The sequence below is a fragment of the Caenorhabditis briggsae genome (assembly GCF_000004555.2).
Source record: "Caenorhabditis briggsae complete genome, chrX, whole genome shotgun sequence".
Classification (NCBI taxonomy): domain Eukaryota; kingdom Metazoa; phylum Nematoda; class Chromadorea; order Rhabditida; family Rhabditidae; genus Caenorhabditis; species Caenorhabditis briggsae.
In genome coordinates this window covers 19,914,735-19,931,895 of record NC_013491.2, presented here as the reverse complement: position 1 = coordinate 19,931,895, position 17,161 = coordinate 19,914,735, and the positions used below count along the sequence as shown (strand labels likewise).

Genomic DNA, 17,161 nt, shown 5'->3' with positions numbered 1-17,161 from the left:
TTCATTGAGGATATCCATTTGGCAAGTTGCCAAGTGAATTGTCTCCTTGTGCTTGACGAGTGAGTCGTGTTAGAAGGGAAGTTTCAGGTAGTTTCGATCGATCCACATTTCGACTGAAAATTCAATAAATTAAAAGAGATCAGACAACACTAAAATCACTTTATATAATCCTCAATCTCTTTAATTTCCACATCCACATTTGGTGGTGGCTGCAAGAACCCTTTTCGTTTCATCGAACTATTTGTGGAGCTTGGTATATTGTTCCTATTAGCATCACTATCACTCGGTCCTGGCTCTTCGGCAATATCCATTGACAAGGTTTTCAGTGTCTTTTTACGGAAAACATCTACCCTGGGTTGGATCTGTAATTTTATTTACGTTTGTTGTGTAATTTTTTTAGTGTAATTGTAGTACGAGGTTAGTCTTATCATGTGGGAACGATGATTTCTCATACCTTATTAACTGGAACGGCTGGTTGTCGCATTGGTGGGTACATTGCGGTTACCAGGGACGAGCTAGCTGGCATTGTAGCCGTTGTCGATGGCAGCAACAGATTTACAGTCTGAAAATTTGTTATTCATTTTATATTGAGTATCGGTCCACAAGATATATCCAAAAGAATATTTTTCTGTTAATTTTCGGCAATTTTGACTGTTTTCAAGAGCGTGGAGCTTGGCTGTCAAGTGTCCGATCACTTTGAAAACTTTATATTCGCGGAATTTTTTGAAAAATTTTAGCTACTCAGATAAGTGCCGATTTTTGAAGAGCACCTGCTTTTTTTTTGGATTTCAGTACCAAAAACAGAAGAGAGTGTCTTTCAGAAATAAGCAAAAAACTGAAAAATCAGGAATTTCAAAAAATTATTCAAATGCCAAATTTTCAAGGTTATCGGAAACTGGACAGTCGAGCTCCGAATTTTTTTTTTTAATTATCGAAATGACCGAAATCCAACTGAATAATAGTTTTATTGACAAGTACTGTAAAAATTGTTGTTCCTGGACTCCTACCGTATTCTTCCTTGCAAACTGTGTTGGCTGTGTTGGCTGTGGCGGTAGCTGCTGCGGTTCTCGATCTGCTAAAGTTGGTGGATCATCCTGAGGTTTGAATAATGAGTCGATTGTGATATTTTTCGATTTGGTTGGAGGACTGGGCGGTATTGATCGTGGAGTCTCGTCTTCCAACGGGTCCTCGAACATCAACTGCTGTTCTCTTTCTTTATCTCGGCCAAGTCTGGAATTATGGTTTGTTAATATGAGAAAAAAATATCGCTACTCACTTTGGATTGAATGACATCCTTGAAAAGTTCTCGCCTCGCAAAATTCCAGTAGACGGTTTCTTCTCCTTTTTCGGTGGTGTAGAACTAGTTCCCTGTGTGTCCATTCCCAACTCCAACTGATCTAACCTGCTCACAGCTGCTCCAGAAGGTACGTTAATATCCACCAATGGATTTGACATCAAGATATTGAAATGAGACGGTCTCATGACGTTCGAGGTTTTCTCATACTGATCACTCGATGAGTAATCAGTCGTATCTTCTGCATTACTCTCCGGTTCCGTACGTGTTCCCTCTTCTTTCCGTCGTTCTTTCGATTCTTTGACTGGTGGAAGAGATCCGGCGCGGAGATCAGCCAATGGTTGTACTTGGTACGGATAGTTGGGTCGGATGGAGGAGCTTCCCGGTATCCGAGGGTCATTGTGATCTATAGAAAGAGGCATTCGAGCTCCCATCGAGGAAGAGGTTGATGGCTGGTAAGAAGCTTGTGGAGGCGGTGGTGGGGGTTGGGGAGGCTGAAAAACTATTGATTTTTTGAGAGCACGAAACGTATTTCGAAGTGATTTCATTTTCCAATTTTTTGACGCCTGTACCGTTCAATAAGAGTAACAACTGAATAAAAATCCGACTCACCTGACTCGAGCTATGATGAATCTCGCTAGTAATCTTTGTCTCCAACATTTGTAATCGAGACACCAAATTTTGCACTTGTTCTAGCAAATCTCGATTCGCGGACAAAAGTTGATGAGTTCGCGACTGCGCTTCTAGCCTTGCCGTTGTTTCAGATGTGAGCTGATCTCGAAGAAGCTGTACTTGACATCCGGCTACTTGTACGGATTGTTGTGCTTGATCAAGTTGAGATCTCATTAGTTGTTGATTGTACTAAAAATGGAAAATTAGGTTTTTAAAATTTTAAGGTTAGTTTCCACTAATAAATTAATCAAAAACGTGCTTTCAGTAGATTGTTAGTCATTTCAACCATTTTCAGGACTCTAGAGCTCAGCTGTCCAGTTTCCGATAACTTAAAGAATTTTGGAGGATATAAAACAGAACTAGCTCAAAAATTTGAATTCACAAAATTTTTGAAAATTTTTTTTAAAGCTTTTCAGCTAGTTGCCGATTTCTGATAGGCACTTTTTTAACTTTTTCACTACAAAAATGGGCAAAATTTCAGTGTTTTTCAGAAATCAGCAGAACGCAAAAATGGGAATTTTCCAAAAATTCTGTGAATACAAAGTTCTCAATAGTAGTCTGTTCTGTAACCCTCACATTTTTCAAAATGATCGGACACTTGACAGCGGAGCTTAAAATGATCAAAATTGCCTAAAACTAACGAAAAAATACGATTCTATATATCTTATTGACTAGTAAAGTACCTGGTCCATAGTGAGTTGTGAGCCCGAATGATCGGGTTGATCAAGTTGTTGACTTTGCATGTTTAATTGAAGTGTTGCATACGGTGAGACCATGACAGGTGATGAAAGTCCAAATGGAAGCGAGGAAGAGGAAGGAAGCATACCCGGCATTTGCTGAAAATACGACAATTGTAAAACTATTAAAAACGGAATAATTTATAATTTTCTATTCAGTTCAAAACTCACTGGATAATACATAGGAACATTTTGCTCTAACGATTGCATAGATTGAGGGTAAGAGGGAATTTGCGGACCCCACGTTCGAGAATGCGGTAGCGTAGCTGATGGGTACGGCATATTAGGCGGCACCGTCATCATTCTCTGTAAGAAAGCAATAACAAAAGTGCAAAAAAAGTTAAGATAAAGCGATAGAGAACATACCGGGTTATGAGAGTGTCCTGGATTTTCAGCCATGCCGGGAAGCGTTTGCGTGCTTGGCATTTGAGAAGGAAGCGTGTTGAATTGGGGTGGTTGAATATTTAGAAGCGATTGCGACGGCTTTTGTTGGTACGGTAGCGCGTGTTGGGGCTGTAGCTGGGGTACCAGTTCCGGAGCTTTTGGTTGGAGAATCGGATGTGATGTATTGGGAATTTCTAGCACGTTTTCTGGTATTGCAGTTGTATCAATAGCAGTTCCTCCTGATGAACTCGTCGTGGATGGTTTTCGAGGTTGGAACTGGAAAGAGAAAAGCGTAAAAGAAGCTAAATCAGCAGGTAAAAGTGCAAAATGTGCAATTAAAAAAAGTGCAATGTACAGTACCGGTCAATAAGATATACAATAACGTTTTCCTGCTGATTTTTGACCATTTTACCATTTCCAAGAACCTGGAACTCGACTTTCAAGTTTGCGATCACTTTGATAACTTTGGAGACTTTAAAAGAGGCCGAGATTGAAAACTTCCTCGTTTTTCAGCTATTTGCCGATTTTTGAAAGACACCTACTTTCCAGTCCGGAAACGCGTGCCTTTCAAAAATCTGCAATTAGATGAAAAACTATTAATTTTCAAACAATTCTCTTAATGCAATGTTTTCAATCTAGGTCTATTTTGCAGTTTTCAATTGTTTCAAAGTGATCGGAAACATGACAGTCGAGCTCCAGACTCCTGCAAATAGTCAAAATAGCCAGAAACCGAATGAAAAATACGTTTTTGTATATCTTGTTAACCGTCAATGTATTGTTCAGTGTATGATACTTTCAGTAGTTTGTTTGTAGCTTATTTTCTACTTTTCCACAACAAAAACATGATATTTAGAAAGAGAGATATAGAAGAAGAAAGGCAAATCACTAGGAGGCCCACGGATCAATTTCAGGCAACCCTTACTTCTCGAATTTCCCAATGCCATGTAATCCGCATGTCAGAAGGATGAAAGGTGTCGGATAACACGTTTTTTTTTGCTCTTCGTGCAGAGACAGACAGTCGTTTCAATCTCACCACTACTTACCAGAGATAATCGCTTCCCATAAAGTGGTCCTCCGACTGGTGGCGGTTCCATCGGCGACGAGCTCCTGCTATTTTCTTCCATGCCGCCTCGTTCTTCAATGACATCCAAAGCGTTTGGACCAGCTTCGTCTTCGGATTGCATCGATACTAAAATTGAGGATCCTTATCGTGTTTCAATTTTCAGAATTCATATTTTTAGGAAATCGGAGAAAAACAAAAGTTAAGAAAAAATAACCAACAAATGGTTTTAAAAAGGGAACCACATTTCCTCAAAAGTTATTCTTTCGAATAATTCTGGAAAGTCGTGAAAAATTCCAAAAAAAATTTTTTTCCAAGAAAATGTTTGAAATATGGAATTTAATTTGATGTTTAGCGAAACAAAACAAATTTCATATTCTGTAACGTCCTAGAAGTTGAGTAAATAGTTTTCCAAAATCCCCTTTTTGCACGGAAAATGCGAATTTTTGGTACCAAAACTCATTTACCGTAAACATTCTAGTAGAACGCCACCCGAACCGCCCACTTTAAGCTTGTATATATTACTTCATTTGAAATATATCAAACCGTGATCAACTAATAAAATGTTTATCATAATATCAGCAACATTTTTTTAGTTGACCACGTTTTGTTATCTCTCACAGAAAATGAAATACATGGGCTCAAACTGGCGAGCGGATTCTAAAATTTTCAGATGTGTCTCGATATGCTATTCTTAACCAAACTTATAAATTTCATCAAAATCTTGGTTTATAAGGTGTTGAGGTTTTCTTGTAAAGGTCAAAAGTTAGCAGGTTATTTCAAAATATAGGGTCTCAAGCTCTCAACTCGCATAGAGGCAAGATTTTTTTTCTTAGTTGATATAATAGTAATAACTCCCTTACTCTTGCTTTTCGCTGCTTCGTCCTCGTGTTTTTCTTGCATCTGATCTTGTGCGACTTTGTGGCAAACCTATAAATCAAAGAAAATTGATTAGTTGACAGAAGTGAAAAATGAAAAAAAAAAGAGAAAGAGAGTGAGAGACACTTCTCTAGTGCTCTTTTTCCACAGCTGACAACTACATGGATAATGAGCGTCGTTTATTATGACGATGACAACGATCATCATCGTTCAAAAAGCTCACCTCGAATGCTTGTCCAATCGTTCGTACAACACGCATCGCTTGACTCTGAAAAAACAAATAATTGAGTCGGCCAGGAACAAAGTATTTTTATCCTCTCTGTCCACCCAATTTAATTTTATTTCATTGTGCATCAATTTGTGATCATTCGATCAGTTGGCATCCTATTGAAATCACTAGAGTGTGTGATTCAAAAAATGTGATTTCAATTTTAAGCACCTTTCAATTCCCCGAGGGAGAGAAAAAATCTTCCATTGTAATTTTATTTTTTTGTTCTCTCTCAAAATTTCGAGACTTAACAGCTGGGAGTCTGGAAAGAACCCCAGATGTTTTTTCTTTCGAAAATCGATTGATTCAACATATTGTATGAGATGCACAGACATTAAAATATATTCTAAAATAGCCAAAGCACAATCATTGATATCAATTCACTGATAAGATTTTAAATTTGCTTTGAAAAGTAAATTTATGTACTTTTCAATTTTCGAAAGAACCCAGTTTCATTGGCTTCCATTAGAATTCAATTCAGCCCCCCCCCCCAAAATTTTATTGGCAATGAAGGTCAGAGTCATCACATCTGGATCGCATTATCTGTGGCATTCGCGATTTTGCTCATAGCAAAATTCCAAAATCCAAGACGCAAAAAACCTAGATATAGTGTAATGTGACATTTAAAAATGGGCGATGGAAATAGAACAAAACGCGGGCGTTTTCTCTTTCAACCGGAAGTCAAAACTTGACAGCTTAGAACTAGAGAGATCATTTGCAAAATTTTGAGTGTTCGGATCATAGATTGAGGTACAGGTTTGTAGTGATTGGTATTGGATCGAATTTGAACCACACACTAAGTATAATATGAAATTTTAGAATATGATCAAGATCGTTGTGGAAAAAAACGGGGAAAACACAATTTTCAAAATTTTAGACAAAAACTTTCGGACAACGTTGTTGCTCTAATAGAAGCCTACCCAAAGTATGTGCCCTCCAAGATCAATTACCTCGGTTCCTATGATACATATCGAAAATGTGTAAACCAATAAAATGTTTACGGTATTATGATAAACAATTTATCAGTTGACAGTTTTTCATTATCTTTTGCAGGAGCCGGGATAAATTGGCTCAAAGTTAAAAGTTAATGAACCTTTCTATTACAGGTTTAATGGTACGTTGAACTGAACAAAATGGGGTAAACAAAAGTTGCTAAAAATCCTATCAATTTTTTCTCAATGTTCAAGCTGTTATAATCACGATGTTAAAAAAAAACGAAAGGCAACTATTAACAGCAACCTCGAAAAATAATTTAAATGCGGTTTCCCTAGCTCTCAGCAAAAAAATTTTTTTGAAGTTGAAAAAACGGGAATGCAGTGAAAAGAAAAACCTTCACGCTGTCGAGAAGGATCTAATTTCTCTTGATTTCTATCTAAGATATAGAAAATGTCTCAACTACTGAAATTTTTGGGATATTATGATTAACAATTTATTAGTTGACATCTTCTAGATACCTTTGACAGGAATCGAGATTGACTCAAAATTAGAAGATAAGGGTCATTCGAAAACGATTTTGTGATAGCAGCACAAATTTTCCAATAAAAAACTACACTTTTTTTAAAATCTTACCTCTAGCTGTTGATCGCTAATATTGGATGCCGAAGCGACATCTTCGTCACGGGACCAAGTGACGAATTTGGTCTTGATCGGTTTTCCACCGGGTTTCGCCATCAATCTCAGATAGTAAAACCTTTTCTCCTCACTCATTTCAGAGCTCTCATCAGGGTCGAACCGTATCATGATGATAAAATGTGTTGATCAGATAACGACTATAGTATAATGTCGAAGTCGATGTTCAGTAATATCATAGTCAGAAGTAGGTGATTGTTGTCTACGAATACAGTAAAGGAGGTGACAAAAATGGTAATCAGCAGGTGTGCAGAGTGCTCAAGAAAAAGAAAGGCCCTTCTTTCTGCTTTTCTTTCTTCTTCCTCTCCTACCCAGCCCGCGTTTTGGCAGCTGACGTTTTTTCGAGACGGGTAAGAGAAGGATAGGCTCTGAAAACGATAAAAAGTCTTTATCTCTCCGGCTTGCAGTAGTGGTGAGAAAAAGACAGCGGGAGAAGAAAATACAACGGCAGGGAGCCCTCCAGGAGAGCTTCCCGCCAGGGAGAGAAGAACATAGAGGCGGCAGAGAACGATACAAAAATATAAGATCAAGGAAATAAGAAGGAGTAGAAAGAGAATAGCGTCGTCTCCGGGAGCTTCGGAGGGAAAGATGGGTTGATGACGAAGAAAAGGCGGGGCTTTTGGTTGTGTGTGTGTGTGTTACGTCTGCCGAATGCATCGTTTTCATAGCAGCAAAATTGCTAGGTAGATAGGTAGGGATGGGAAATAAAAATTGCAAGAAAAAATATAATAAAAAGTTTTGGTAGAGACGTCAGAGCTATACCAAGTTAAAAATAACTCTTATGCTCTGCATCAGAATTGTTCGAAAAACAGTTCTATTTTAAAAATTTGAAAATTCAAAAATTTCAACGATGGAACCAACAACAAGAGAAAAGTATATACGGTAGAACCTGTAATAGGAGGGTTTTCGAATATTTAACGTTGAGGCAATTTATCTGTCAGAGATATGAAAAAGATGCCAACAGATAAATTGTTTATGACAATTGTTTATGATAAAGAATTTATCAGTTGACAATTTTTTCAGATTTTTGACAGGAATCGAGATAATTTGGTTAGAAGTTGAAAGTCAGGGAGTGCGTCTATCGCAGGTTTTACGGTAACTTCAAGCTTCAATTTTCAGTTGGTACGGATTATACCGTATCAGGACCTAATCTTTGAAAATTTTCCAAAATTTTTTGTACTACAAAGTACACCAAAACTCTTCGGAAAACACGTTTTGGATTGGGTGTGAGAATAGGCGGAGTCATTCTTCCCGCATTTTGCAACCAACTGTTTCTAATTATTATTGACGACTCTGGTTGTCAGTGTGTTTCTATCTCAGAGAGACTGCTAAACAGAAAAAAAAACTCCCCGAGAGAGAGAGAGAGAGAGAGAAAAATGGGTTGATCTGCAAAAGAGCTGCGAATGAGACAGGGAAAGCAGAAAGGAAGAGTGGAAAAGACGAAGATGAAGCAGAAGGCAAAGGAGGATCCTGGCGGAATGATGGCACATTGGCACGTTTTGCGAGTGTGTCGCACGCTCAATGTGCCAATGTGCCAATGCGAGAAAAAGAGCAATCGGTGTGCGCTTCGCTTTTCGTGGCCCCGGGGGTGCCTACGATCGGAAGACGAAAAATAATCGGGAGTGAGAAGACGAGCGCTCCAAAGGTTCTCTTTCTCCAGCGACAGATAATGATCGATTTGTTGTTATTAGTAGAGAATTATGACCTAGGCTTGGGATCTCTGGCCACAGGTTGCTATTTGGTATTCAGCTTGCAGTTTTCAAATAGTAGGAATATTCTAAAAGACCACCCAATCACTATGACACCCAGACTCTATATATAAATATCTTGTTTTCATTATCAGTAAATGTTCAACGTCAGCTTTTTTATCGTTTATATCAAGTTCCACAATTCGAACTCCGTAATCAATATAAATGTGGTTTGAAAAAATATATAAAATCTTCAAGAGTTGTTTTTCAGAATCTTCAAGAGTGTTTTTCAGAATTGAATAGTTCAATTTTCTAGAACAAATGGAGGATGATAAATGAGTCATCCAATGCCGAAGAAGGTCTCCAAGGAACTTGGCATAGATCCAACTCACATTTAGCGCACAAAGATCAGAATTTGTCCGAGGAAATTTATCTTCACCTATTGATTAATGGCCGGACTCTCTCTACGCTCGAAATGTTTGAATCAGAGAAGAAATATATCCTATATCCTAGGGACTATACGTCACCAAAACATAACAGAATTGATCAAAAGATATTTCAAAATAGTTTAAAACGTTTTGAAAAATCAAACTGCTATTTGAAGAGCAGTCGACAATCAACCGACAACATGAAATAGAACATGAACCTTCGTTGATGTGTAAAGAATAGTTGTGTCTGCAGGAAAACATGAAGATCATTGTGTAGTCTGTGAAAAAGTTAGGCTAGACCAAACGAGATAAGATCCGGAGAAGCACCGGAGAGATATAGATAAAATGATGGATGAGTGGTGATTCTAATAATGGGAAAATTTGAGTGAATACCTGAGATGTCAGGTATGACTTTTTGAACGGGATTGGGAATAAAATAATTGTTCTCCGAATCCAGAATCTGGACATATCTGATCGAATACGACGTGATGCGAATATACGGAAAAAATTTTGTTCATAACTTCAGTTTTAGCTTCAGCTTTCTTGGTTTTTATTTTGAGAGCTCATTTTGATACGAAAAATGAACAAATTGTGCTGAAGTGCTGAAACTGACATCCTCCGAAAATTGAAATAACATATTTATTATCTGGTTATTTTTCTATCAAAGTATAAATAATGTTTCAAAGTTTAGTTGTGAACTCCGTCAGATCTAATTTGATCAGTTATAAAATAGTTGGGTCCGGCAGGTTTTGATCACGGTTTTGAAACAGTTTGTTCAATTTTATGAAAATAGCAATTATTTTATGAACATAGCAATACTTATTCGTGTCTTTAGCTCTGGAAACTCAACAGTTTAAAATTTCTGATTCTAAGTTCATGGAACTTGTTAAATACAGAAACATCATTTCATATTGAAAACTATTCAAAAATTACAGAGGGACCATTGAAACTGGTTAAAAATGTGTACTTGTTTCACACATTCTATCTTTCTGGCAAATAATTTCACAGAAAAAAATAAAGTTCCATATTTTAATGTTAATCCCAGAATTTTTGAGACCAAACAGACGATAAGTACTTTCATTCCAAACCACCATTTTCCACCAAAACAAGTTTCCTTGTAATCTAAATAGTTAGCTTGAATTCCAATTTAATAATCTCGTATTTTTCAATTGAATAATTTTTTTGTGATTTTTTAGTATTATTTCAATTTCAACGAAAACTTCGAGCTTTGTTTCAAACTTTTCTTCAAAAATTTTTTGAATTTCTCTGAAAAATTGATTTGAAAATGAATAAATCACAATGTCCATTCAAATCGTTAATTTTGAGCTCAATTTTGTCCATTTCTAAGATAGCAAAAGTTTTCCAACTAACAAGTTATTCATCATAATATCACCTTTATTTCATCAGTTGACAAATTTTTGATAGCTTTCCCGAGAATCGAGATAATCAAAGTCGACGGTTCACGTGGGCTTCTATTAGAGCGAACACGATATATTTAAAAATCATGGCTGTTGACAATTTTGAACAAACTACCGTATTTCCTCTAATAAAATCCCACCTTTATTTGAAGCCCACCTCTAATAGAAGCCCATGGGCGTCTATTAGAAAAAATACGGTGTTTAAAAATTTCAGAATTTTTTGGGACTGGTGTTTTAGAACTTGAAAATTTCTAAATTTCTGATCTACAGAATTCCGTAATTTTGAATTTTAAGATTCTGGAATCTCAGAATTTCATAAATTCCGAATTTTGGAGTTTAGAATTGCAGCATGAATACCTCGAATTGAAAAAAAACCTCGAAGTTCAGAATTCTTAAGTTCCGAATTGCCAAATTTCTGTTTTTTTTTAACAAATTTTTTTTTGAAAGTTTATCATTGAAAAATAGAAGCCCACCCTCTAATTGAAGCCCACTTTTAATAGAAGCCCACCCTGAGAGAGAGTTTGAAAAATAGAAGCCCATGGGCTTCTATTAGAGGAAATACGGTATCTTGACTTTTTTATGTCCCTAATTCATTTGCTAAAACTTTTTGAATCGCGATTTTCCGTTTTCTCCTTCCGGTTCATCATTTTTGATGTAGAGTCATTTTTCATAACTACATTCATGGCCCTCAAAAAACGCTTCTCTATGAATACTAAACCGATGTCCTTTTTTCAGACACCTAGTACATTTTTTGTGTTTCTTGAGATGTACCCTGCATATTTGAGTTCATATGTATGTCTTTTTCAGATGCTCTACTAAACCAGCAAACTCAAAAACAAACCTTCTTGGAACACTTGAAGACGTTGCACTTAAATGTGTTACTGGCGCCGTCTCGAGCAATGTATGAGAAAATTTGGAGATCTTGAGAGTCATGTGACACGTAGAATATTCTGAAATTTTTTCGAAATTGTCAAACATGAAAAAGAGGGCAAAGAAATACCGGTAAATTGGATGAAACATGACGAGCAACTTGGATTCGTCCCATGAAAGACCCTTCTCTTTTTGTTTCTTCCGTTGAAGAACCACCTTGACGCCGTCGACCGAAACGGTGATGTCGACGGGCCGTTTTTTGATGCCGCGAGCTTTGAATTCGTACTGAATAGTGATAACATAACTTTTTATTGTTTTTCTGTTCAAAATCTAAAGGGTAACAGTTCTGAGGAAAACTGAATTTTTTTGAACGTATTTTTTTTAATAGAGGCCCACCTAACTCAACTTTGAGCTCAGTTATCTTGATTCATGCGAAAGATATCAAAAAATGTTAACTGATTAAATTTAGGTGATGTTTTGATTCATAATTTATCAGTTGGCAAGTTTCGATAACTTTCACAAAAATCGAGATAATTCAGCTCAAAGTTGACGGTTTGGATGGGCTCCTGTTAGAGAAACACGGTTCGCTGCTTATGGATTTAGCGCTTCTACTTTATGAAATTGCCATATCAAGAGTTTTTCAATTTTTTATCCCCAAAATGTTCTTACCCGAACTCTCCGCATTGCCGCCACAATTTCGATTCTCGTCCCGGGTCTAGGAATTTCCATGCTTCCGACATACTGCAAAATACATTTTCTTTCTTTTTAGAACATCAGAGAGCATTTCCTCAACTTTTCGGTTTTTCGACTTTTTAGTTTTGAAGAGAAAATTGTACTTTTATGATTTGAGTTCTCCAGTTCATCAGAATTTCGATATTTCGACCTGACAGTCAAATTCAAAATTTCCAAGTTTCCAAAAGTTTTTTTTTCTTATGCTGATTTAACTCGGGCAAACAAGTTTAGGCGACTCTCGTCGACAATCTAATCTGGCCCTCCAGGCAAACCCGCCCGTTTAGACGAAAACACTGATGGTTTGTTGGGAAAAAGAGTTGAAGAAAGTCGAAGAACAGAAAAGTTTTTTTTTAAGGTTCCAAAAAAAAAAAATACCTTTGCTTCGAAATGAATACCATGCTGATAAGCGAGTTCGTTGTGAAGTGGAATTCGGCAGTCGTACACATCGTCAGCGATGATATCGTACGGACCATGCTTTTTCCGCACAGGCATTATATCCTCACCTCTGCAAAAAACTAAGAAATGAGTTTAGGAAGAATTTTTGGGGAGAGGAATTGGAGCACGCAAAAAAAAACCAGTTAGGAAAATTTGAAACAAAGAAAGGTTGAGTAGGTAATGGACGCATCGTGAACACTTAAAAAGAAAACCGTCCACTTTGAGTCCATATATCTCACTAACAAAATGTCTATCATAGTTTCCAAAACCTTTTATCAGTTGACCACTTGTTGATATCTTTCACAGAAACCAAGATAAAATGGCTTTAAGTTGAAAGTTAGGTGAGTAATTCTGTTAGAGTGTTTACGGTAGACATTAAACAAGAAAAACGGTTTGTTAATAAGAAGAATATTAGGAGAACAGCAAAAAAAATTCAAAAATACTTTAGTATCAAATCGAGTAAAGCATGAAAACACTAGATTTCGTGAAAAAGATTCGATATGAATTGCCTGGGGAATAAAAACACTTTTTTTTCATTTCTTAGTTATCCGACGAAAAATCTTTTTCGGCTATTCAAATTTTGTTCTTCTTTTGTTTAGAATTAATATCATTATCACTTTAAACAGTATCGGTAAATAAGATATACAGAAAAATAGTTTTATGTTGATTTTCGGCCATTTCGACAATTTCCAGGAGTCTGGAGCTCGACTATCGAGTCTCCGATCACTTTGAAAAATTGGAGGAGGGTAAAACAGACCTAGATTGAAAATTTTGCGTTCACAAAATTTTTGGAAAATGCCTAGTTTTTTAGCTATTTGCCGATTTCTGAAAGATACCTTATTTTCTCGTTTTCAGTGAAAAAAACTGGCCAAAAATGTGTCTTTCAAAAATTGGCAATTTACTGAAAAACGACGGATTTTCAGAAAATCCTGTAAATGCAAAGTCTGGATCTGTTTTATATTCTCCAAGATTTTCAATATGATCAGAAACTTGGCAGTTGAGCTCCAGACTCCTGAACTGAAAAATACATTTTTAGGAATCTTATCGAACGGTACTGTAGTACAATTTCAAAAAACACAGAGTTAAGATCCAAAATTTCACCCGATTCAAACCTTCAACTGCATATCGAGTATATCAGCTACCATGAGCCAGTATACCACGATATAATTGTCCGAGAATCTGGACAATCTTTTGCTATCGTAATAAATGGGTAGTTGTTGGAAAAATAGATGAAGAGGAGAGGTTCGCTGAAATAAATGAATGACGTGGATTGCAAAGGAAGGAGAAAAGCGGAAGAAAGAGCAAAAATGAGCACAAGAAATGAAAAATAATTGAGTGATGATGAAAAATGAGGGGATGAAGGGAAACTGAACAATAGGGCAAAAGATGAAAGAAAGGAAATGAAAGAATAAATGAATAACTCATGCGGCAAAAGCAAGATGTCATACTAAATGTAAGAATAAGATCTGGAAAAAATGTAGGTAGTGTTGAGTCCTTAGGATCCGGCATTCTGGCCGGTTCAAGGAACACGAATAGTAGTTATAGAATACAGATTTATTCAGGTACTAAAAGTGTACAAGAATAGATGGGGGATATGTAGAGAAGGTTGGGGAGAGACTAGGACAGACTGAGAATGGTTGTCAGTCAAATGAAGAATTATGACCAATGAAACAACTAATAAGAAGAGTGCCAGAGAAGGGCGCTCTTCTTAGGTGGGCCACTTCTTAGGTGGATCACAAATAACTTGGTAGATCAAATATAAAACAAATGAAAGTATGCATAGAATGCAACAGGTAGTAAAAAGAGACTCTTTAGGATAAAGTGGACTGACCAAAAGTGCGGCGGTCCCGCAAATTGAATATGGGAATGGAAAAAAGAGGAAGAAGAGTTTAGGGCAGAAAGTTAAGGAGACGAAGAAAGAAATAGAAGAAGTTTCGGGGGGGGGGGCGTGAGCTCCCGAACAAAACTGGAAATTGGTTGGTTGGGAGACCGATGAGCGACGCTCCCTAGAGACGTTTTGAAAAACGGAATATATGAAGATTGAAGATGTGTTGAGAGCGGAGGAGAAAAAAAATATGACGAGCCAGTTGCTTGGAAGAAGGCTTTCTCAAGTATGGAAGGCACGTCGACAAATATGATTTTGGAGGAGAATAAGAGAGGAAAAAACGAAATACAAAGAAGTAGCTGGGATAAAAATTGTACGAGAATAGAATTTTGAGTGATCATAAAATAAGGTGTTGAACTTTCGAACCACCTAAACCTTCTCAGCTGAAACACAGGTATGTCTAAATGGAATTCCTAGAATGCTGAAGTCAGTAAAGCCAACGGAGGAAAGTCGGAGCAATCTTCTCATCGGTATCCCGATTCCTAATTGACATGAAGTAAAAATTGAGTATTTCATGGCCCATATGGTAATTGTTGTTTGTCTAGACGCTAGTGTTAACTAGAATCAAGAGTTTTATAAAGACAAGTTGGAAAAATTAACGTGCCATAAAATAGAAGTTCATCGCAGTTTGAGCTCAATTATCCCGGTTCTCTCAAAAGATAGCATAAAATGTTAATCATAAATTCGTTGACATTTTATCAGTTGAGATCTTTATATATTTTTTGAGAGAACCGAGTTGTTCAGCTCGAAGTTCATGTATAGGGGTTTCCATTAAATCATCTACAGTATTATTATTTTCTAAAATTGATGCATTTTGAAATAGGATAATTAGTTGAATTTCTTTTAAAGGCGCAAGAACGAACTACCGTATTCTTTTGGACTATTTTTTCTATTTAACCAATTAAAAACTCGTGAAAAGGCACCTATATTTTTCAGAAGCGCAGCTAGCGGTAGATTCATTTTAATAGTGCGCATGACCATATAGCTCCTCAAGCCACTCACAATAATTTCTCGGCAATTTTCAGCAATTTTCTTCTCTCAAATCCATTTTTTAATCGATGTGAAAGAAAAAGAAAATTGGAGTCCGTGAAGAAGCGTCTAGAATAAAAAAAGAATCTCGAAAGGAGAAACAGAAGCGGTTGCGTGCGTAAACTCCCTCATCTTCTTGTCTTGCACAATTAGTTGTGATTTTAAGGAAGCGTGTGCGTGTGTGTGTGTGTGTGTGTGTGCACTTGTAGCTGATTGACTTATGCGCATCTCCACTCTTTGATGGAATTGCCGAGTAGAGCAGAAGACTTTGTTCCGTAAAACTGATGGGGGAGGAGTCACCGCTACTATTCCGACATCTTCTTTTTTATTGTGACTGACTGAGGGGGGAGGAGAGAGAGCTCCTCGGAGTTTCGTCCGGCCCACAAAAACTTACTCCCATCTTACTCTATCTACAACATCTTCTTCCACTCTTCCGTTGCCTTCTGCCAACATTTTTGATGTTATGCGTCTTCGGAAGAAAAGCGTCCGAATAGAAAACGAAGTAGAGTTGCATGTTTTTCGGCAACTCGCTCGGATTAACTTTTTGGTGATGGGGGGAATGTTGAAAAATGGGCACAACGGAGGAACAAGAACAAATGAGTCGACAGGGGGATCAGTGGAGGAACATGGTGATGAGTTTTGTGAAAAAAAAACGTACTGTAACCAAATTTTGAGGAGTTTTATCAACATGAAATAATTTTAGCAAATGATAACGGTTCTGATAAAAGTTTACTGACATTGACGAGGATTTAAAAAAATCCATAATCTAAGAGAATTCATAACTTTTGAAGACGAAGAACTTTTGGAAAACTGAAGCAACTTCATAAAATGACTCCTATTGTGTCAAAATTAATCCGCTGAATTGTAAAAATGGTAAAAATTTGGTCGTTGAATGGTATAGCCAATGTGGAACTTCAAAGCTTTTGACAGTTTTCCAAGCTTAGGGCAGCTTGTGACAAGTATCATGAATAAAATGACGGTAAAAAAACTTGGGGTTGCTTATTTAAAAAACTTGGGGTTGCTTATTTTTTTTTTAATATTCGCAACAGGCCAAGTCGAGTTTTTTTTCTCATTTTTCTTGTACCAGCCGGGCCAACCCCGGACTTTTAGTAAATTTTTCTCTGTCTTTTCAAGTTCCTTTCGGTGTCTATCGCGAATATAAACAAAATTGCAAAATTTCAAATAAAAAGTAAGCAAAAACGAAGTGTAATCATAAATTATGCTTCGAAAAAAAACATTGGAAAATTTTGAAATTTGCGGACCAGGCCCTGGTTTCACAAGTATGCTATTTTTTTAGATCTCACCAAGAGACTGTTTGAAATTCGGCTCCGGGACGTTTCAGAACCCGACGTTTCGGAACCCGACGTTCCAGAACTTTTCTGCATTTTTGCATAGTGGTTTTTGTACATAAAATGGGTATTGCTCATTTCAATTTGTTGTTTTTCTGTTTTTTTTTATTCGTTCTCGTCTACCGTACTCCAAATAATGACAGATTCACACTCGGAATTTTTCAAAAAATTTCAAAAAATTGAAAATTTCAAAAAACGATGCCTAAAAGTACGAAATAAATAGTTAGCCGGAAAATATGAGTTTCATTTTTGCATACGTTCAGCAATGACACCGTTTTTAAAAATATTAACTTTTTGCGATTTTTTGAGAGTTGCCAAGTGTGAATCTATCATTATTCGGAGTATGGTAGATGAGAACGAATTAAAAAAAAACAGAAAAACAACAAATTGAAATGAGCAATACT

At 36.8% G+C, this 17,161-nt stretch overlaps 1 protein-coding gene across 1 annotated transcript; it reads right to left on the bottom strand.

Annotated features, from left to right (window-relative positions):
• Position 1: 1 nt before the first annotated feature.
• Positions 2 to 12,551, bottom strand: Cbr-dyc-1 (the record flags this gene model as incomplete). Its single annotated transcript, XM_045240639.1, has 15 exons — positions 2 to 113; positions 160 to 362; positions 455 to 562; positions 1,008 to 1,230; positions 1,277 to 1,788; positions 1,907 to 2,155; positions 2,650 to 2,802; positions 2,875 to 3,363; positions 4,104 to 4,276; positions 5,011 to 5,077; positions 5,250 to 5,294; positions 6,864 to 6,984; positions 11,299 to 11,612; positions 11,997 to 12,068; positions 12,435 to 12,551. 15 exons carry the CDS (start codon positions 12,549 to 12,551, stop codon positions 2 to 4), a joined length of 2,958 nt encoding a protein of 985 aa, XP_045093561.1.
• Positions 12,552 to 17,161: the final 4,610 nt, after the last annotated feature.